Source organism: Embiotoca jacksoni, unplaced genomic scaffold, assembly GCF_022577435.1.
Source record: "Embiotoca jacksoni isolate LCO1_2020_lvr unplaced genomic scaffold, fEmbJac1.0.p SCAF_87, whole genome shotgun sequence".
NCBI lineage: Eukaryota > Metazoa > Chordata > Actinopteri > Embiotocidae > Embiotoca > Embiotoca jacksoni.
In genome coordinates this window covers 342,501-365,166 of record NW_027185444.1, presented here as the reverse complement: position 1 = coordinate 365,166, position 22,666 = coordinate 342,501, and the positions used below count along the sequence as shown (strand labels likewise).

Sequence of the window (22,666 nt, the reverse complement as noted above, 5' to 3'; positions counted from 1 at the left end):
TTGTACATGCACTATATATTTTTTGCATGCTTTAATTCACAGAAACATCCATTGTTTAAAGTGAAGCGTACTTATTGCAATATGCTTTGGCTGATTGACCCTGTCACGGTTGTTTTACGGTTGTATATACACTTAAAGATGTGTGAACCTATGTAGCATGCATGAGAGATTGCGTGTGCTTGTTTGTGCCGCATTGATGTCCTCACTGACTGAGATGCCATCAGTGAATTGATTTTCAGCTCCCGTTCACTGAGAGAGGAGGTTGTTTGTCATGTGGATAGACAACTAATCTTTCAATACAAACATTCACAAGACACATGGCCGCACTGTGAGCACAGTCCAGGCACTGTAGAGGAGGGAAGTGTTGTAATGGCTGCGATGATGTATTTCCCAGCAATGATGTATTTCGCACTGTATATTTTGCTGTTGTACATGGGAAGCAGCTGTCATTCTGTCTGGCTGTGTAACAAGCCTCACTCGCTGAAACTTTAAAAACAGACTTCGTCCACCTTTCCGCAGTGATCTCTCAATTTCTTTCTGCACCTGGAAATAGGCAACACTGTTCCACCTCTCAATTAGGTCATTGTTAGAGCTTAGATTTCATCCCAGGCCAAACTGGGGTCAAGCAAGGCTTATGAGGTCGGACCTGACAGGAATGTCTGTCAAGTCCTTATCCCTGGGCCAGGGTTGGGGCGGGGTCATTAATCAGACAGGGGTCTGAGGTGCAAGGGGAAGCATGAGGCCAGGTGATGCTGACCTCCGTACAGTGGCTTTGATTTTGTCTGGGCCTGGCTCTTTGCGCGTGCGCGTGTGCGTGTGTGCGTGTGAATTGACAGGATCAGTCCCTGTCTGATTCACTGTGCTCTCAGCCCCTCTGCCAGCGCTAATGACATTGAGAGAGAATATTAACCTCACACACTCAGCAGGAATATCCACAGGGGTAGTCTATAACTCAGACGCTGCAGGATCCACGGTGGTGTTATCATTCAAACACACACGAGCTAGCTTTAAATTCTTGACAGACGCTCCATGGTGTAGACATTTCCAACAATTGAATCTGCACCTCTCGTATAATAGCCTCATATAGAATGAAGTAATGAGCGGTGATATTTAACTTCTTCATCAACAAAGAACTTTGCTAATTATATTTCACAGATTTCTTCTTGCTTGGATTTGTTTGTGCTCTCTTAAAATATATTTTTGTTTTGCAAATGATGTAACCATCTGTAAAGTTCAATCCGACATGCCACTGCCAATTGACAGCTTTGTAGCAAGTGATGCTTTTACACATAGGCTATCCGGAGCAAGCATAGCGCAATATTCAAAACAGATTAAGAGTGAACCCACATAAAGAGGAGATTCGCTGGCGGCGCCAAGTGTACTCTAATGATTTGCATTGCCATTAATAGTAATTTGCAGCTGCCTGGGAGGAGACGTGTAATCCCCTTTACATGTGTGAATTGACATGCATTCAAGGAAGGCTATGCGTGTCCTGGATGTGTGATCTTTAAATGACTGCCACCTGAGGCCTGGCAACACAGAGAGAGGAGTGCCACACTGAGCAGTGACTGTCTCCATGAGAGCGAGATATAGGGGGAGAGCTGTGGGGGGGAGATAGAGGCAGATAATGACAGTCTAATTCACCATCGCCATCAGAGATGCATGTACACAGACGCGTACAGGCCATAAACTGTAGCTGGAGGGAAGAGTGCTGGAACAGACTTGATCAGCGCTGTGTGGAGGTGGTAGGAGGGATGTTGGGGGGGCTCGAGGGGTTGCAGGGCATTAATTTGCTTTACAGATAATGTCATCTTATTTATCATGAGCTAATCCTGATAGTGTTTTGATGCTGTATTTTGGGTATTTTTGGATGTTTATTTGTGTTTATGTGTGTTTATGATGTGGGTTAGAGTGATGAAACAGGGCTGTGCTGAACTAATGGAGACTTGGTATATAAATAGGTTACGTTTTTATTTTTCCATAATTGTCTTAGAATTGAATAGTTGTTTTCCACCTGAGCCGTTCACACTCGCCATCACTATATTACATTACAAAAACTTCAGTTTCATAAAGTAATGTAGTGTCATATTTAACATTTTAAGTGTTTTTAATGAATCAAAAATATCTAGAAAATGTGTGAAATAAAGTCTTCTAACTGCATTTTTTTTAGTTTAAAGAAATTGACAGAAAAGCACACATCAAGTTGTATAATGATATTTACTTGATTCTTAAGAGAAGTAGATTTGTATTGGAAACTGTTAGATAACATCACCTCAGTGAAAAGCAACTATGATTGGGTTTAGACAACAATATTTAGCGATATGGATAATTTTTTTGAATTGCAGATTCGGACTGACATATAATACAGTGTACAAAGTGCCAAGACCATTTGAATATTTCGTAACTATTTCAGGCTGAATTTCTCACCAGCTACCTTCCGCCCTCTCTGGCCAACCCTCCTGCATTCACCTTTCTTATTACGTTTATTAAAGCCAGTCCACATAGCCGGTTTTTCAGGTCCAGTTTCTATTACCATTCATTACGGTACCTTATCCTGGCAGGCAATCTGAAGTGTGCTCTGAATAGTCCATTATGCACATATGAAGGCCATCATGGCCCCAGTATTGGTCAATTCATCAAACATTTATCTGTTGCCCTCTGAACAGTACGTCAGTATGCCTGTCACTCTGTAGCACTGGCCCTCCGCTTAGAATAACAGTGTATTGCTTTTCTGCACTGCTGCACCATTTGAGAGGACATGAGCTGCAGCTCTGAGGGCTCTCCAGATTTTCAGTGTTTGCGTGTTTTTTTAATATACCTTAGATTTGAGACCTTTTTTTACTGTCCTCTGTGATCACTATCACCGTTTCAGTAAAAGAGAAGGCTTTGAAGTGGTTTTACATTATAACTCTGGTATTAATATAGCTTAGACAAACTCCACATCTGAACTATCATCTTCAGAGTTTTAAAAATGACCAACAGTGATTCATTGAGGAAATAGTTCCAAAAATCAGCAGACATAAGAAGGGGGACTGTGAAACACATGTTAAAGAGCCAAGGCTGCTGTTCTTCATTTTTCATGTGTAGCCTGAGGATATCCGACATGACACTAGTGCACGCCATTGGCAGGAGTGACTGACATGTCAGCCAATAATGGTCGAGAGTTTTCTTTCCTCTGTTGTCAGCAGTGGTTTATCAATCACTATGTCTGCATCAGTATTAGTGTATTGATCTGGCAGGGCTGCTCTCTGGGTCAGTGTCTCCTCTGCAGTGTCCTTGTCTGCTTTCTCACGTCCTCCCATGGCTTCCTGTGCCGGAGTTTCTGCTCCAGCTAAATATGACTTTATCTCCTCTCTGTGTTCAGTAAACTGGATCTTTGCTGATAATGGAGGTATCAACACCTACATGCACTACTTATGTAAGCTTGAAAGCACACACACTGATGCACACGGGGCCGTATGATGTATGATGGTGGGCTTGCACAGGCTAAGTGGTAGTCAAAGCGTAAAGACAGTCCGTGTGACGTATTAGCTCTGACAATGAGGCTGATCATAATTATCTTAACAAGGAGAGGATTCATCGCCTCACCTCGTTAAAGCTACCGCCTCTCTCCGTCTCGCACTCTCTCTTGTGAGGCAGAGGTTTAAGAAAATGTCCTTTGATCCCACATTATTATTAAAATCAAATGTTTCTAAATATGTACAGGGATGATTCAATAGGATGTGAGTGAGTAAAAAAAAAGAAAAAAAGATTCTAGAAGACTTACTTCAATGATATACATTAACATATACGTTACAAACAGTTGCATTTATGGAAATTGCATTAAGTTGTAAGAAGGATGGCGGTGTGACATTTACTATTGCAGTGAAATTAAAGATATATATTACTAAATACTGTCATTTGAGCTATCATCAAAACAGTTTCTGAAGGAGTGGTGTTAATGTTAATGTTATAGAAAAATGTGTTTTTTTTTACCCTAAATTGTGTGCTTCATGTTTGCCTTTGTTTGTATTTGATCAAATCAGTAAACATTAAATTCACTTATTGTGCAAAATTACCATGGAACATGGTACCAATACACTGTGCAAACACAGAACAACCACATTTAGATATCATGGAAATACAACTAATTTCAGAACTAAGGGAGTCAGTTGTGCACTTTAATATTGCAATTAGTTTAACAGACAATTGCCTTAAATGAGCAACGTTAAATATCAATATCATTACAATAATGAGACAACATACAAACCATAGCACGGGGATGGACACAAATATACACACACATCTCCAGGTAATTTTTAAACTTAGTCCTGAAAGAAACATTCAACTCAGTTATGCTCATTAGTTTTGTTAAAAGCAAAAGCCTACTCTTTTATTTATTTTTTTTTAAGAGGAAAGTAGTTTTACTGCAGTGCATAAACTTTGTTAGTTTTCTAAGCCACACATTAAAACAAGAAAGCTTATAAAACGTAATGAAACCAGCTATGGGATTCTGCAGAGGGAGCACAGAAAGCTGGAGTATTAGAAGTTCAATCCCTGAACTGTAGCTAATGCTGGATGGGACTCAGTGGCTCTCCCCTGGCTGTGAATTTAACTGATTAAATCAGTCAGTGCACGCAGTAGTGGTGACATGAAAACAACAATTAATAAGGCTCCCTCCTGTGCCACGCGGCTCCCTTTAACCGAGCAGCTAATAACATAACCCACAGGACTGCAGCCCATCATACATGCACACACACACACACACACACACACACACACACACACACACACACACACACACACACACACACAAATATACACACACATCTCCAGGTGGCAATAGTTCGTTAGCAACCCCTATTCACAGTAAATAAAATCATGTTTATGCAATGTGGTGTACGCGATCGTGCCTAACTACACATTATACAAGATTATACTCACAGATTAATTGCATGTGGTAGTGAATTCCCTGTCAGCACAAACACAGTAACTGTGCTGAAAAACTGCATTTCCTGTTTGTTGCTTCTGAGCCACTGGCTTAGTCACATCTATGCCTCAGTATTACTTTCAGATTTTCATAAATTTGTAATTTGGACAAAATCCACCACAACAAAGGACACATTTTTTGTTCATGGTTTTACTGTAATTTACAACAGTAAATTGACCAGAGTAACAAAAAAAATGAAAATTGAATTTGTCACTATATATGAAATCTATAATGTGTACTAGTATTCTCTATAGAGTTGACCATACAGCCATTATAATAGGCCCTCTTGCTTTTATAAATGAGAATCATAATGGAGTTAAAACACAAGCAAACATAGAATTTGATAAAAGTGGCACATCTCTCCATTTATCCATCTAGCCAGTGCATTAATCAGACCTGATAAGAGGATGTCAGCTCTGCCAGCACACTGGCAAGGTGCTGTCAGCTGTTGTTGTGGGTATCAAGTGTGTATGTGTTTGCAAAATGTTGATGTCTTTTAAAATGAGGCAGCTCAGGCTGCCTCTCTCGCAAGTCAACAATCAATTTGCTGATGTGTTATTTTCCACCCGAGAAGATAGTTGCAACATTTTGCTTTGTAGATCAAAGCAGCTGGCAGCAAGGTCCGCTGTGAGCATCTATAGGAGTTTCTTTAGATCAGGGACTTTGTCTAGGTGGAGTTGAAGTCGATTGGTCGGAAAAAGCGGCTGAGAGACAGAAAAAGCTAACTAGAATTGTTAGGTTAGGTTAGGTAGTTACTTTATTAATCCCCGAGGGGAAATTTTTTCGCTACAGCAGCATACAGGAAGCAATACACATTTGTCTATTCACCTCCCAACTAGTTGGAGCAATCAACGTCCTGCTCTCATCTTTGTGAACTTTCCTACTATTCACTACATTTCAAGTAGCCAGCCTCCCCTTTCTTGCATTTCCTTGTCTTGCTTCGCCAGTATATTTTCTCAAATATTGATGCATAAAATACACTTCGCCCACATTGCATGCTGCTCCTTGCCATCCATATGCAGATAGTCATCCATATTGGTGTGTAGCAGGCAGTCATTGACATTCAGCAGATCCAGGGGGGAGCAATAGTTCATGCTGCAGCTATTTAGACATCACTGTACCTTGAGTTTGTCATGTAGCAATTTGACATTCCTCAATGGAATTTATATTTATGTAACTTCATGTCAACGCCATCTGTCTGCTTTTACTTTTACTAGACAGCATGTTCCGAATGTCGCATTTTGAAAAGTGTCGAGCTTGGAGTAAATAATTAATGCCGTCAAATATACTAAATAATTAAAAATACCATGTTAAATTAAAAATGCCTATTGTTTGAAGAGGTCTTGAGACCGTCTGTGTTCTGTCAGATCTAAATGCCAATGAAGTCACCCAGGACACTTTAACATGGCACGCTGACAGTGTGAAGGATTAGACAACAAACACACACTAATATTGCCTCTACGACGTGAACTTTGCAGGGCCCCAATGTTACCTCTAACACCACCCTCTGTCATTTTTATGCCCGTGTGAATGTGTGTATGTGCAAGAGAGACAGAGCGGAGTTGAAATGACCCTTCACCTCTCTTTGCAATGTGTCATAAAAAGGAGCGGAAAGGCAAAATGCTTCCTTTAGAAAAAAAAAAAAAGAGAAAAGGAAAAGTGCTTTGATGTTAAAATCCCAAAACTAACCCCTATCACAGCACAGTTGCAGAAAAAAAGTTTCCCTTCCATTCCATATGTGATTGCGAGTGTATTCCAGTTCCTCTGTGAAAATGATGGATGACAAGTTAAATTTGTGTCTGGGGAGTGAAGGTGAACTGTGACAGAGTGATTTGTCTTGGGAATGGAGGGTTAGGGTCAGGCGAAACTGGGCGCCTCAAGGCATAAGACATTGACAAATTCATCCTGCCCGCCGCATTTCTGAAGCCTTTTGTTTTGAATCCTGGCTACTCACAAGTGACCCCCATCCCTCATCCTGCCAGCCGCTGAAGGATGCCTCACCATGCCAGGGGAGCTCAGCACCACTAATTCTTGTCATTCACTTCCCTGACAGGCCCGGACCCATACTCTCCCGGCGTAGGAAAGAGAGAGGCTGAAATATTTATTTCTGCACAATAACGGCTGACCAGATTTAGAGCCATAACAGTTTTCCTGTTTCCCTATCATTGCAGGTCACTGGCAGGCCTCAAAATGTTCACTGAGCTGGAAGAGCTGGTCGTCGACAACAATCTGCTTGGAAATGACCTTCAGTTGCCCCGGTTACCCAACCTCCACACCCTGACACTCAATAAGAACCAAATATCCTTTCAAAGACATCACACCGTCCCTCTTTCGTTCGGATTTGTAGTCTACTATTCGGACATAAATTACAGGCATCAGTATCAGAATCAACAGTTTATTTTGCTTTCATTCTTATGTCAATACAATCCTGTAGTGTCTCAAAGAGCCAGTTTGTAATGCCATGGCTTTGCAGGGAGAACACTGTGCTGCAAAAGACAGTAGAAGAATCTGGCTGTCACAGAGCTCCACACAGTCCTAGTTTTTGAACCACAGGGACCTCTAGTGGAATCAGATTTTACAGTCAACACAACAGATATCTTTTTATTTTTCAAATAAAATAAAAAGTAATGGATTAAAACCAAATCCCAAGAATGAAACATAATATATGTATAGTGTGTTTGGTTTTTTTTTAAAATATATTTTAAATATTTGTTAAATCAGGATTTTGTTGTTGTTTTTGCATCAGATGCATGATGCTTTATTACATTTATTTGTCCTCGGTGAAATAAAATGGATCAGGTTTTTAATTTCTCACTAGATGTACTCCGGCATGCTCGCATTTTGGCTCTTGTGTGTTCAACTTGCCACACATTGTAAACATGTAAAAAAAAAAAAAAACAGAGCTTTGCACAGCCACCCTAAATTTAAGACACACTGCGAGGCTGTTTATGATCAGTCAGAGAAGTGTGAACTTCCCCTCTAAGCTTCAGAACAGGTTTAGCAATGTGTCCTGTTTTCCTCTGGTTATGCAGATCCTACTGGGTAACGATGCTCACTCTCTTTCACACATTCTCCCCCCACACACACACACACACACTTCCAGAGTCAACATTAAAACTGGGACTCCTTGAAGTGTGCATCTGGGACTGTGTGCCGAGTTTGGTTGTGAAGTGGTCGGCACATGCTAATAGGCCAATTATGTACATCCTGTCGTGGCACAGTGCCATTTTAAAGCTCGAGCACTGCATTAGTGCAGTTGTATTTTGACACTTTGGGGCTCAATTTTCCAAGTGAATGTATTAGTGATGAATGTGCCTGCTTAGGGGCTGTTTGTTTTTTTCCACGTTTCGCAAAAAGTTTTCCACAGCACAGCTCTGAGAAGCACGGACTGTTTGAACCACAGGGCATCCATCATTTTGTCACTGTTCTGCACCCGGCCACCTAGGAAATGAAAGAGATCGAGAGAAAAAGAGAGGGAGCAGGAGCCAAATTGTGTCACTACTATATGCCAAAGCCTGCACCTTAAATTGCCCCTCTGTCTGCCCGGTCTCACAAAGACTCTGACTGGCCTCTTTGAGCACCTCGGTAAATTTGACAGTGACGTGTTTTTAGTGCAGACAGGCGTGGGAGGGGCCGTGTGGGTAGTAAATGCTAATGTAATTAACAGCGCCAGGTCCTTGACATCCGCCCTTTGACACCTGACTGATATCGAGGCCCTGCTGGAACACTTGGCTGATGTGACCCCGTCACTTGAGTACCTAAGCCTGCTGGGAAATGAGGCCTGCCCCAACCAGCTGGTCAGCCCGGATAAGGATGAAGACGACTACCAGAGATACAGGTCTGTTACCACACGGACAAACTGATGTCACGCATGAATGAGGAATAGATATTACGGATGGGTGGATGGATAGATAATGTTCTGCGTGTGTTTATATTTTTAGTCCGATAGTTTTGACACTGAACTATTCGGAGTGATAGCTTTTTATAAGTAATGGATTTGGAGATGTTTCTCTCTTTTTAACAACCAGCCCCTGAGTTTCATAAGGGGACTGTGGATTCAACCACATCACTCTAAAAGCTTTGTCAACTGGGCCCTCTACACTCCAGTTTGCAAAATGGATTTCATGTGTGACTAGTCACCACCACAAATGAGTGTTTACTACCCTGCCTTACCAGAGCAGATGATGCATTAAACATCAAGCTAGGCCTCAAGCCATGCAATATGACCACCATTTGTCAGGGTCCTTTACATGAAATGCGATAAAAGGCGAAAAGCATACTCTCTTTTGTCTGTTTTAGCCCTAAGTGCTTGTTTCTGACTCTGTGTTGCCTATTAATCATTTACCACCCATGCCTTTCTTGAATAATCTTTCTTCTCTCTTTTTGTCTCCCTCTCCTCCCCCCACACTCTCACTTTCCCTCCCCTTCTCCCCCTTTCCCCTTTTCTCGCATGCTTATCTTACTGGTGAGGAAAGCTGTTCTGTTTTGACTGACAACGTCTGCGGTCCTGTAATGTAATATTCATAATGTGTCACACAGTAAAACATCAATTTGAGCGTGATGCAGATTTCGTGTCTGACAAGGTTAGGCTGTATGCAGGTCGTGACAGCACTGGCCTTGGGCAATAAATACCCAGCCCAATGCCTCAGGAGCTCTCGGTCTCTCAAGTGAAATACCCTGGTGTGCTGCATCGGTGCCCCAATTAGTGCAGTGGCATAGAAATATAGTATTCATTCACAGTGTTGTGTAGTCTGTAGGGAGGTCAAATGTTGTCCTGTTCTTTGATGACTAAGTATATGCTCAGTGGCCATTTGTAGCATTACAATAACATGGGAGTTCAAGCCTGTAATGTCAGTATGTTCACAATACTGATTATGCAACGTAAGACACTTAAGTTCTCTGTTCGAGACCCTGAAAATGTCGTGACATTAGATGTAATTCGACTGGTTTTTTTTGTGTCTCTCTGGCTCTGTGATGTGTGAAGATGAGTGACATTTTTTGTGAAAGTTGAACCTCTTATCTTGTGGAAAGTTATCAGTTTTTCCAATCTCCTGTTGTTGCAGATCAAAGAGGAGCCTGAGGACTTGAGGTTCGCTCAACCTGTATTTTTTCTAAATGCCAATAAATACCCACAGTGTCAATAAACATTCCTTGTAAAGGTTTGCATGTTACGATTCATAGCAGTCACACTAATGATTGATTGGTAACAATTTATTTTGATGTGACCTTCAAAGTTTGCGTTGTAAAAATCTCCAAAAATAATTCGGGCTTTGGTGTGTTCCATTGTCTTCATTTTCTCTGCTATTAGCACCAAATTACAAAGTTCTTTTAAGAAAAAATATTATTAGAAATTATGGGACCTGTGGATTTATGGAATAAAACAAAAATTATCTGGATTTTACTCAAAACATCATGCAGTGGCAGCAAAATAAATTATTTGGCATTGCTTAAATAAAGTAGGCCTACACCCAATCTTTTTTCTTTCAACCCAGTCAGCCCATCCCATCCCACCACACCCCGCCCCACCCTCTACCCTCCACCCTTCAGCCCCACTGCCTTCTTCGCTTTCTTATCATCCCTCTGTGGTTGGGTTGAATCATTAATATCCCCACTGGCTGACAGAGCCTTGTCATCTGCTCTGACCCTGTGATGGTGGGTTACCTATGGAGAATAACCTCTCTGCATGTCTCCCAAGGGCATCTTCACATTTCATCATGGAAATGCCCCGAACAAAGTCCTTTTACATGGAGGGAGACGCAGGATTGGAATGGGGCCTCTTAAATTTGAGTGCTGGTGCTCTCATCAGAACAGGAGCTCTTATTAGGGGTTAGGAGCAGGTCATTTTAGCCTATCATAATCTTATATAAGAAGTCACTTAAGACCATGTGATGTATTTAGCTTATTAATCATTTGCCTTGGTCAATATACACTTTTCCTGTTATGTTTCTTTCAATATTAGATGTTTTTCGTCTTTTAATTTTGCATGGGGACATTTTCTGTTCCATGTCAGTCTAACTGCGATTGCTGCATCCCCTCCTTATTATCCCCAAGTGCTGAAAAGTTGACACAGGCTTTGCCATCTCCCCTCATCGCCATCGCCATCATCAATTTGTCACGCCTCTTTGCGCACAGGTCTTGTCTGTGCCCATATCCCCCGTCCTTTCTCACCCTCCACTTAGGTGCTGCATGCGTGTCCTTTTTGGCTACCAGCTCAGCCCTGACATACTGGTTCCTCTATCCCTGCCTGCCTGTGAAAGGATCTGTTGTCATCTATGTATTCCAGCCATTATCTTTTGACGTTTCTCTCCCTCCCAATAAAAGACAGAGTGTGTCTGAAAGCTTAGAGAGATATCTGTGATGCTACCAGAATGACAGCTCTGGCAGACGTGTTGTATCTTCTTTCGTGCTATTTATATGTCATACTTTTTTCTTATCGGCTTTGAAGGTTATTACATACAAGAAAATCTCACCATTAAATCTGCATCACCATTAAATCTCGGTAAACATGGCTTCTTTTCAAGTTTTGTTGATGCGCGCATTTACATATTTGAATTTGTGTCAGTTTGATTAGTGTATCACGGTTTACACACTTCCTCAGATTCTCTGCTTGTCTCTTTGTTAGGAGCCGACATACATGGAGGCCTTTTAAGGCAGCGGTATGGTACAGCTGAATTGTTTGTTTCTTGCAGGTACTTTGTTCTGTACAAGCTGCCCCAGCTGAAGTTTCTGGACACCAGGAAAGTAACAAAAAAAGAAGTGATGGAGGCACAGGCAAGAGGAGCATTCATGAAAGTGGTCAAGCCCAAGTCAGACGCTGTAAGTTAAGCTCTGTTTTTGTTTTGTTTTTTCTTTTACTTCGTCTTCTTTTTTAAACACTGTTTTAAGTAGCAGTCCCTCTGAAGTGTTGAGTGGATTTGTCACATTCATCCCTTTCTTCCGTCCTTCTATTCTTTTCCTTTATCCTTCCTTTCTTCCTGTGCATGCTTGACTGTCAGTCTCCCTTTGCAGAGGTCCTGCCACTGTGGCCCTTTGAAAAGGGTTTGTCTTTCCGACGGCTTAAAAGTGTACATGTGTGTTGTATGTGAGTGTGTGTGTGTGTGTGTGTGTGCGTGCGCGCGCGCGTGTAAATGTGTGTGACCACGGCCTGACCTGATTCCGTATGCATGAGCCCAGATCAAAGACGACGCGCGGCTGTCCAGTCGCACTTGTGTTGCCAAGTGTGACATGGCTGGCGATTGGAGTGACAGCTCACGTACATGCCGCTCACAATCGCTTAATTATCTCAAGCCCCTGCATTCAATCGTCCCTCTCTTGTTTTGGGCCGCATCGACTAATTAGAGTTCGGGAGGTTCATAAATATACCAACTTCACCCCCCTCCCACTTTCTCCCCCCCATTCCTTTATTCTACTTCTTTTATAATGCAATATAAATGAATGTCTTTTGCCTAGATTTGATTTCATGTAATTGTAAGGCCATGAAATATTTACTGTTTGGATCAGCTAAGCTTTGTCGTTTCAAGGTCTCTGGGGCTCTGACAGTGAGCCTAAGAGGTAAAAATGGATCCAGAGTAGCAAGAGCGAAGGCATCCAATGACAAATCAGAAGCATGTGAGTCAATGTCGGGTTTAAAAGTACACAAGGAAAACAAAATATTTATTGTTTCAGACAATCAGCTTAAGATAGTGTACTCTTTTAGAGTCAGTTGATGCTATGCTTTGTTCTTCATTCTTCATGCAAGTGGCAAGCAAGAAAGCAAAACACTGAAATAATTTAACCTCAGCCTGCCATGGTTGGTAGATGGAGAAAAATGGAGTAAAAACGCTGTTCATCCACTTTATATAAAAAAAAAGAAAATGAGGACCTCTACAAAGCTTTTTGGCAGGCTAAAGTCACTTTTAAGATTTTATTTACATAGCTTGTCAGTGAAAAGGAAATGTTTGCCTTTGTCGCCACAGCCCTAGATGAAAGGAGAGATAATCACTGATTCTAGCTGACATGATGTGTGTGTTTTTGTGTCTTCGTGTCTTTGAACCTGCTGTATATGATTATTTATTCCCTATGCAAAGTAAAAGGTTACAGCTTTGATGAAAATGCATCTACCTAACATTGCACACACTGTTTTGTGCGCCCGAACACGCTCCTGCTTTTCTATCCACAGTTCCTTATTAGCAGCGTTTGACTGAGTCGACACAATAAGGAGAATTTTTTCATGGACGTATCCCGTGTCTGGGCCCTGGGATGTCACGGCAGCATTTCCATAACATTTGTTTTGAGTTAGATGAGACGTGATGTGTCAGTTATGGCGGACTTGATGAGCCATGAGTACCTCCCGGCTCTAATTGTCCACATCATCAGAGTGATTGTAAGCTGACCAATAGTGCGGGCCACCAATTAGCGAAATGTCTGCGACAGAACAGGAAAGTGGGGAGAGATGATGGCATAATTAGATATTTGTGTTTGCTTTTATGTCTGTTACAGCAGGATGTTGCTCATAACAGTGGCTCATGGTACAGCGTCTGCCATTAGCTTCATTACAAAGGATGGTAATTAGCTGTCTTGCTGTCGCTTGCACTACCATTTGAGTCTCAATTAGTGCAAGTAGGAGGACAAAATACAGGACCACAAACGCGATTCAAGAGGTTTATTTATGAACTGATTGGACTTTGTGTGAATCTTTTTACATGTTTTGCCCTGTGATGAGTTATTTTTCCTTATGTGGCAGTTCTTCGTCCTACTGTCAACAGTAGATAAATTGAAACCAAAGTAACAGCAGCAACTGCAGCAGCGTTGCAGTGATACATGCCCGCACATGACAGCATAAATCTGAAGAAAGAGCCCCTTCTTTATTTGATCATTCTCATTGCATGATGTATGTATTGGAATAGTTAATGGGATCGCTTTGAAAGCGACATCGCTGAACTTTTGAGACCTCTCTCGAGTCATATCGCAGCGCAGTTTAAACTCCTTTTCAATCATGCCATTATTGCATGGCACTGAGCGACGCCACATGGTTCTGATGAAGCAGTTATGCTCTTTAGCACAATCTGAACACCATAGATTTTTGTACATTCCCAGTGTTTTCCATGTCGCCTAAATCACAACCAGACAGTCAATGGCCAGTTGTTTTCAGGAAAAGACAGACACGTTCAAAAGCCTGGGATGAGATTTGAAAGAGCAGAATTAACGGAAAAATTCGAAGAATAATGAATAGCTTGGTGTTACAGAGTCAAACCTTTACGGCGAAGACAAACAGTCTGACACAGAAGAAAACAAAGTCAAATAGTCATATACAGACACTGAAACTAATTTTGTCGATTCTTAAATTTGTATTGTGTCATCATGCACTAGTGGGTATTTCACCATAAGTGGGTGACAATGTGCTGTCTCTGACCTGTCTGTGTGTTTCAATGTTTGCATCAAGTAGTGAGTGGGATCATTTTCTCCTTTTTAAGTGTAAAGGACAAGTAGCTGGGCAAAAACAGATGCAAAATTACAAAGAGAGAGAAAAAGAGAAAGAAAATGCACAAATACCTGAAGTAAACAAAATAACACAGCAAGGGCGATGGAAGTGTTTTCCCCAAACCACAACACTAAGCAGAGTCAGTGTGGAAAAGCCTTGAGCTGTATTTGGGGAAATTGGTCGTGTTGGAATGCTATAATGTGATAATTCTCTTTGAGGACTTAGAGGTCATGGAGTGAAATGGCGTTAAACCACGTAGAGCCATTTGGACTGCGTTGGGCTGCTTTTCGGAAAATACATGTGGTACTTTTTGGCTCCGTTCCTCCACCTCCCTCCACTCTGCTGCCGAGCCCACAGTATGCTGTCAAACCCTTGGGTTAAACTGGCCATGTCTATCAAAACACTATGACAGCACATTCTGTTTTCAGATCCCAAGCACAGCTAAAAAAAAAATGCGTAGCAAATTTAACTAGTAGAATAACATTTACTCCCTGCCACATGTTTAAGAGTATTTCACAGTGAATGAAGTAACTCCATGGTCCCCCTCACTAAGCACAGCTTGGTAGCTACGTCAGCGGGTATAAATGTTCCTCGGATGTCACTTAGATTTTGCCTGGATGAAGTATTTGACTTGATTTTCTTGCATGAACACAAGTTTTTTTTTTTCTTTCCCCACATCCTCCTGCGTATAATGTAAAGCAGACTGCATTGCAGGGTGGCTTGAGCCAGCTCCTGGGTTCCATGAGCCTCTGCACACAGGGTAACGGTTCTTCAAGGGAATTGACAGTGACAGAGCCAGGAAAGTCCTCAAGTGGATCTTTTCAGTTCTGTTTTTTCTTCCCCAGACACTAACCTGTTTTACTCTGCAGCAGACAGCGGTTCATTTTAAGTTTGCACTGAGGGGAGCAGTCCAAATCTAAGATAGACTGTATGATTTTAGAGCCATGATTGTGCATTATGTGATGCATGATTGTGGCTTCTTTGCAATGCAACTGTGAAAGAGGAGGAGGCATTTTGCTGTAGGTCGGTTGCTTTACTTCTTTTTCAAATGTAGCCTGTAAAGCATGTTGCCAAGTTCATCTCCTTGCTCAAGAATTATGAGTTCCCCGAAGCTCTCAAACATAACAAACAGCGCGCAATATAGTGCTTTGTGAATGTGCCTTCAGTGAGTTTGCTGAATCATTTTACTGAACAAATGTGTCCTCAGAGAAAACTCAAAGAATATGGTACTCAACAGGGGAAGGGAATATAACCCAACAGATTGCTGTGGAAGGAAGTTTATTACTCTCTGCTAGATTCTGTATTTGCACCAGCTATTATACACACAGAGCCCTGATTTGTCACCTTTCTTTCATGACACATTCCTGAATCAATATGTATACAGTAGGTTGAATGAGGACAGCAGATTGAATAGGAGTTGTGGGCAAATAAGTGCCTGTCTGCTTTATGAGACTGTTCAGACAAATAAACCCACTGACAGATCGTGATCTGCTTGCCTTCAAATTATACTCTCTTCCCCATCTTACATAATGTCTTGTTATCTGTTAATTGCATCACTTGAGACACTGCTGTTCTCTGTTATAATGATAACATATCCTAAATGTTAAAACAGCTGTTTATAATTGTTTGGACGTGTTTAGCTTGTCTGATAGACGAGACACGCTGTACGTGAGTGTCAGATATTTCCAGGGAACCACATGTTCATCCTCTTAGGTATGTGTATTTGTCTGTCAGTATCTGAGTGAGTGGTGTTATGCCTCCCTCTGTGCATTTCTCTGTAACTGCTTTCTAACTGCTGAAGTATGAGCGTGTCCAGAGTTTGAACCGGTGCAACGAGCTCAAATCTTAGCGCTCTGGCAGCTTACGCTAAAAGGTCATGTGGGGGTTATAAGCCGAGAAAACAACAGCAATTAGAGGGAGTGAGTCATACTGTCCACATAAATCATCCGGGCCCTGCATATCATAAACACACTGTAAAACTTTAAAGCACAATTAATTGTAAGTAAGAGTGCCAATACTGATTTATTGCCTCTTTCAAAGGCCGGAGACACGGGGTGTGTGACCTGAGTGTCACGTCACTCTTGCAGGCGAAAATGATAGATGTATTATTTTTTGGCTAAACACGGACCATAAAAACAAACATGTGTTTTTGTAAGGGCTTTTATGAGACACTGAAGTGGACCCCGTTGCATTAACTGATTTTCCTCTCCTTCTGCTGGCATCCAGCACAGAGAAGGAACGCCTCTGCGGTGAAGCATTTGTTGTCTCGACGTCTCTTGTGTTTAGCGGTGCAGTTTGAGGCCTGTCAGAAAACAGGCCAAGGCTGGCCAGCAATAATGAGATGTCTCCCTCTCCCATTTTGATCTAAAGTTTTCATAAACTTTGACAAATCACGTGATCGATCATGTAACTGTTTTTTTTGTATCTGTAAAATATAAGTCTTTGTTAAGTTATTACTCTAATAACATTGAGTGCCTGAGATTGTCCAGCTACGAAGCCTTTGTTTTTTAAACATGCTGTTCCAACAAAATACTTTATTTGCCTTTTGAGAAGACGTATCAAGAAAAGAAAGCAGAACCTTTAGTTTTTAGAAGAATTTTGCTGTTGTCAAAGTTTCTTTTAGACAGAAGAGTACAAAGGAAATAACACTCTTCCACTTTACAGTATCATTGATAATGTTTAAACATATGTAAAGTAAAATCTTATTGTGTCATATTCCTCTAAAAACCGAGCCTTCTGTCACTCCATGACATGCAAAACTTTACAAACCCTGTACATACACTTTAACAACAATATCACTGCCACCAAGGCATCTCTTCAATTACACTTCTTATCAAATGATGCTTTTAGCTATTACACAGTGCAGTGTCCCAGTACGTTGGCCTATCAGTCCAATCAGAGCTAATCCTCCCTGTTGGTCTCTTTTGTGACAGGAAGATGCTGCTCGCTTAATGAGAGGCAGCTGGCTTAGTGTTTTCTGTGCTCAAAAAAATCCCATCTTTCTTTCCCAGCCTTTTACCCCACCGGGTGTTTCCACCAAACTGTGATAAACTTTAAATCTCTCAAGGAGATCAGTTCTTTCTTTGCCTTACTCTTTTAGTTGATGTTGACTGTGCACATTAATCACTACTTTAGCACTTTATAGTTTACTTGGAAGTTGATTGTTATGTGCCCCGTCTCAAGGCAGCATTGCTTTAAATTGCATTCAGATTTTTATCAGATAATTCACATAAAGTTGTTGTTGTTTATGATGTGCAGATGTTGATATGCTATTTAAAAAGTTAATGAACTTTAGAGCCGTGTTAGATGAGGTGGATACAGCTCTTACAAAAGTGTCACATTTGTTTATAATTCACCACAGGGACCAAAGTGGAGGTTTGAGTACATTCTCAACTATAAATGTTTTTTCCCCCTTTTAATATGCACTAACATGGTGGCTTTGGACTCCCTTGGTGTGCTGGATCACTTGAGCTTTAATCCATTATACCAGCTGTGTCTGTTCTTCAGTGCAGTGTTAATGGAGGCGGAGTACTCTTTCAGCAGCAGTGACTTTCATGAGCATGCAACAGAGGACGGAGCCAGAGCTGAAAGTCCCTCCACTGAAGTTTGTGCTTTACACAGGCCTTCTTTGTGGTTTTTAGAGCTTGTCAGACATGTCAAGCACAGGCTAGAAAAACTATATTGTTTCCAGGCACTTGGATTCCTTTCCCTCTGACATCTGCCACTCTGCCGAGATGATAAATTCTTGCCTCATTAAGCGTGGGTGTGGGATTACAGACTGACAACACATTAATCACTGGGCTGGGTGGCAGCAGCCCTGCACCAGCTACAGGCATTGTTAACCAAACTTTTCTAATGTGTCACTCTCCTCCCTGACAGCCCATAATCAATCATCCTGATTGGCAGGGCTGATAGATTACACTATTTATACTTTGTGTAATGAAAGCTAGCGTTTCCACCTACTGTCATTGTCGAGACGATGATAGGCCACATCGTCCGGCTGAATGGCAACACGTACAAAAAGAGACAGAGGGAAAAGAAAGAGGAGGCAGACCAGTGGCGCTGAATTGTGAACTTTAAAACAGACAGAGCTCCGTGGTGGGTGGTGTTGTGTGGTGTGGGGGGTGGGGGGGTTCTGTGAATCTGTATTGTTCACCCCACAAAGTATAGCTTAAAGGCAGTTTTCACACCATCACTGAGCTATTGTCTCGTTTGTCGCTATCAGTGGCAGGCCGTGCTCTCGCAGGTAAAACTATGCTTTTGTCTCTGTGGGATTTAGTTTCCCCGTGACCCCGTTGGTGAGGTAAGGTTTTGTTGTCAAAGCCTCTTTTCTGACAGGAAGTGAATGATTTACACATGTATAACAAAAATATACTGTATGTGTGTACTTGTTAGTGTGCACAGGTCAGCAGGATAATAGAGAGTGGATTTCTCTGTTTCCTCATGAAGAACTATATTACTTTGCTTTACAAGCCCCCGAGCAGTAAAATTTTTTTTGCATGGGAACTGGATGAAATGACACACTGCTGGTAGCCTTCAAACATAATAAGGTTATGTTTCTTTTTGTTCATTTTCAGTTGTTATGTCTTTGTCTGGCATTAGAGATGTCCTCAGTACACCAAGAGGGGATCCTGCTCTGGGTTGAGAAGGTGCCAAACATTTGGAGACAAGAAAAGAGGGCAAAAAAAACAGTCTATCATGTTTCTGACAGGCAGTAAATCTGTGACTTTTCTTATGAAACGACGCGCTGTCAGGAAATTAGTTAACCAGACCATATTATGGAGAGCCAGGTAATTTACCCTCAGAGATGCAATCGCAAATAACTAGCAGGAGGCCGCATCCCTGACCTGACATTGCTCTGTGTATAATGCAAAATCTAGTGACATGCTCAATGGGTTCTGTCAGCTGCAGGATTGAATTCTCTGCCTTCTGTGTCTCAGTGTGGAGCACGCTGGTCAATTATTTCTGAGGCTGTCAGTGCATAGGGAGACACTGTTATTTAGTATGTGTTAACTTGGCATCATTAAGACACTCAACTGACAGAGAATAGCACACCTGAATGTTATTTATTTTGATTCCACGACAGGGGTAACCTTCAAACACGTTGACCTCCTCCTATTTTGCGTTTTGTGAAATCCCACTCGGTCCATTAGGAAACAGGAGCTGTCGAGACAATGGGGAATCAAATGGCCAGGAGTCGTCTAATCTAACACAGTAATGTGCACGGGGAGCTTCCATTTGTTTGGACAGATTGCTCTGATCACATGGTGGCAGTTGAGTGTCTACCCATGCTTGCGGAGAAGACATCACTGTCCACACAAACTCTATAAAACACATACTGAGATGTGATATTATCACATCCACGTTTTTTTCCCCGAAAGCAGAGTATTGCATGCTTTTATCTGGCATGTTCCTTTTAAGTGAGGAGAAATACAGGCGATGCAATACTTTGTGTAAACAGGCAGATCCATAGCTTGTACACATCATAATTTAATGATATTTGAAACGAACAACTAATGGGTCTTTAAAAGTTTTAAACCTCTGATCTCCTCAAACAGTACAGAACAGAAAGTGTTTTGACTAAAATCTTAATGATGTCTTTTTTGGGCCAGTTAACTGAGGGAAACAGTCAGGTTTGAACATAACACGTTTCAAATTTGAACTCTGTGGGAAAATGAATCACCAGTCAACATTGCTCCTCCACATCCTCCAACACCTCCACCACCAACCAACCCTGGTGATGAATGGGAAACCTGATCGGGTAAAGCCTCAGCATCACCTCTGTACAGCAGGATGACATGATTAGGAGGTGACAGCTTCTGTAACAACATCTCTACATTTATCTTTTTCTGCTCTCTCTCTCTCTCTGCCTTTGACTCCCTGTGTCTCTCTCCCTCACTCGTTCTCTCTGTCTGTCTGTCTCTTTCCTCTCAACAAGTCAGACTACTCTATAATTAATGTCCCCGAGGGCTATCCGCAGGTCAGGCAAGGGGGTTGCTGTTGAGACAGGTAGTCTTGACACCTCCAGCTTTGTAGCTTATGCATGCGGGTGGGTAGACGGCTAAGGAAAGGGTAGGAGAGGCCAATGATGAGGGGCTGGAGCATGTTTAGGTTGGAGGCTGAGACGGGAGGAATACTGTAAGTTGAAGGAAGCCAGGCCTCGCTGCGCGACCTTTCCACCCGAGAGACAAAAAGGATGGTTTTCCACAGGATTAACCAGTCAAATCTGGTACATTAAGGGCTTAGCTTGTCAGGAGCCTCACCTCTGACTGACAGAGAGGGAACATACAGTTTCAATAATATCAGCCCCACACGCATTTAACCTAAAGAAGGCACTTTAAGTTATGGGATAAATTCTGCAGAGATAATTCAAAGGTAGTAGTAGTCATTTGTTTTAAAGAGTACTGAGCTAGTAAAAGGAAGAAAGTAAATAAAAGCTTTATTGTTTCTGTTCAAGTAGTCAAGTTTTCCCTCTCATTCTTGCGAATTCACTCGTACTCTTTGTGGTATGCTGCCTACAGACTGTTTCGCCCTTCTGTGCGCATATGAGTTTGAAGTGTGCCCTTACACCGTGCACCTCTTATATGCATCTTTACAACACCGGCACACCGTCTCCCAATCTGCATTTTACAAACACAGCAGCTCCTCTTTTCCCAACAATTGCACTCTGAATAGGCTCTCATAAAGGTGGAGAGGCTTTTTTTTTTTTTTCTCCCCCTCTCAAGTTTTGAATAGAAGCAGGAAAATGGATGAGAGAAGTGGGGTGATGAACAGGGTGATGGGAGAATTGAACAGAGGAAATTACGCTGGGATAGAGGAGGGAGAGGGAGACATGCTTGTTTAGCTGTGGAAATATGTGAAAGAGTGCTGGCTTCCCAGGGTGCACTGCAGGTCACTGCAGGGGCAGAGGGGTCAAGTGACACTCACACCGCATTTTTACTGTCATTCATGGGAGTGTTGGAGAAGGCTGTGAAGGATTGGCATGAGGTTACAGGGCAGCGATGGGCCGGGAAGTGGGTGAAGGTCCTTCATGACACAATGTTTCAGTGTCACCAATCTGTGAAGAATTTGTCATCTTTGTTGGGTTGTGTTATTGTAATGAAAGCTTGGCAAAGGTGCAAGCTTCCATGTTCTGAAACTAGTAATTAAAGTACAATATGTGAATGCTTTATATTATAAAACAAAAAGAATTAAGCAAATAGTTTTTTATCAGCCTGCCATTTTTTGTAGATTTCAGTGTCAAATTATTTGCATCTTTCGATGTTTATCAAAGGCGTTATAACCTCCGACAGCTTCATTCGCTTTCTATTTGCAGCTGGCGCTCAGATGCGAGCTGACAGATTCGTAATGCTTCTTCCCAGAATAGGTCTGACTTCTACTGTACTGTACCAACCTAAAGAAACTGAATCAGAGCCAATGAGCTGTAAAGGTCTGTAATGAGATATTCTGTGAGATGTACCGTAAGTCCTGATGAGTAACACATATTTTATTTCAAGGATAACTTCTCCAGGCAGTGTGGAACAAAGGTTTGCCATTTCATCAAGTCTGATTTAGTGAATACAGGAAATACTGTAGTGGTAGTGGGTGGTAAAAAAAAAAAAAAAAAAAAAAAAAAAAAAGCCATTCTGACAGACAACGATCTCTATCTCTCTTTATTACTGTTTGTCTGTCTTCCTTGTTCGCTTTTACCTCACGGTGATGAACAGCTCCCAGAAGTGCCGGAGGTGTCCGCAGTCAAACTGACAGCGCTGACCTTGTAGCACCGACCCATTTTGTCCCATTCTGTAAGATCTGTCTTTTATCTTGTTGGGACCCACAACTGTAACCCATATCCCAGACATTTAATATGATATGATAATACGTATCCCCTGGGATCACCTGATATGCTGTTTCCATGCAGCAGGCAGATGGGTAGGGCACAACGGGCATCACTTCCCAGCGTTTTTGCCTGCCAACTGGCAACGTCCGTCACCAGACGTGTTTGGCGGTAATCCGAGAGGTGGGCCGAGCTGCGGCAGCTCTGACTTTCATCACACCTGTGTTAAAAGCGCGGTGAGGAGCAGCATGTCCATCCTATCCTCCCTTCCCCCCTCCTCCTGTAAGGGAATATTGAGATGGCAGTAGATCAGATGGGCTCACATCCTGTCAGACTCATCAGATTTCAGGACGACCGAGTGCTTTTGTCAGCTGAATTCCAGACATCTTCTTTTTTTCTCTTTTCAAAGATAATGTATCTC

At 41.9% G+C, this 22,666-nt stretch overlaps 1 protein-coding gene across 1 annotated transcript in view; it reads left to right on the top strand.

The window, feature by feature from the left end:
- Window positions 1–22,666, top strand: part of lrmda (leucine rich melanocyte differentiation associated) — a 205,662-nt gene that overhangs the window by 129,106 nt on the left and 53,890 nt on the right. The window contains exons 3-5 of the mRNA XM_069139921.1: window positions 7,141–7,267; window positions 8,668–8,807; window positions 11,659–11,785. Of these exons, the coding sequence (XP_068996022.1) occupies window positions 7,141–7,267; window positions 8,668–8,807; window positions 11,659–11,785 (394 nt within the window). The remainder of the gene's footprint in view (window positions 1–7,140; window positions 7,268–8,667; window positions 8,808–11,658; window positions 11,786–22,666) is intronic.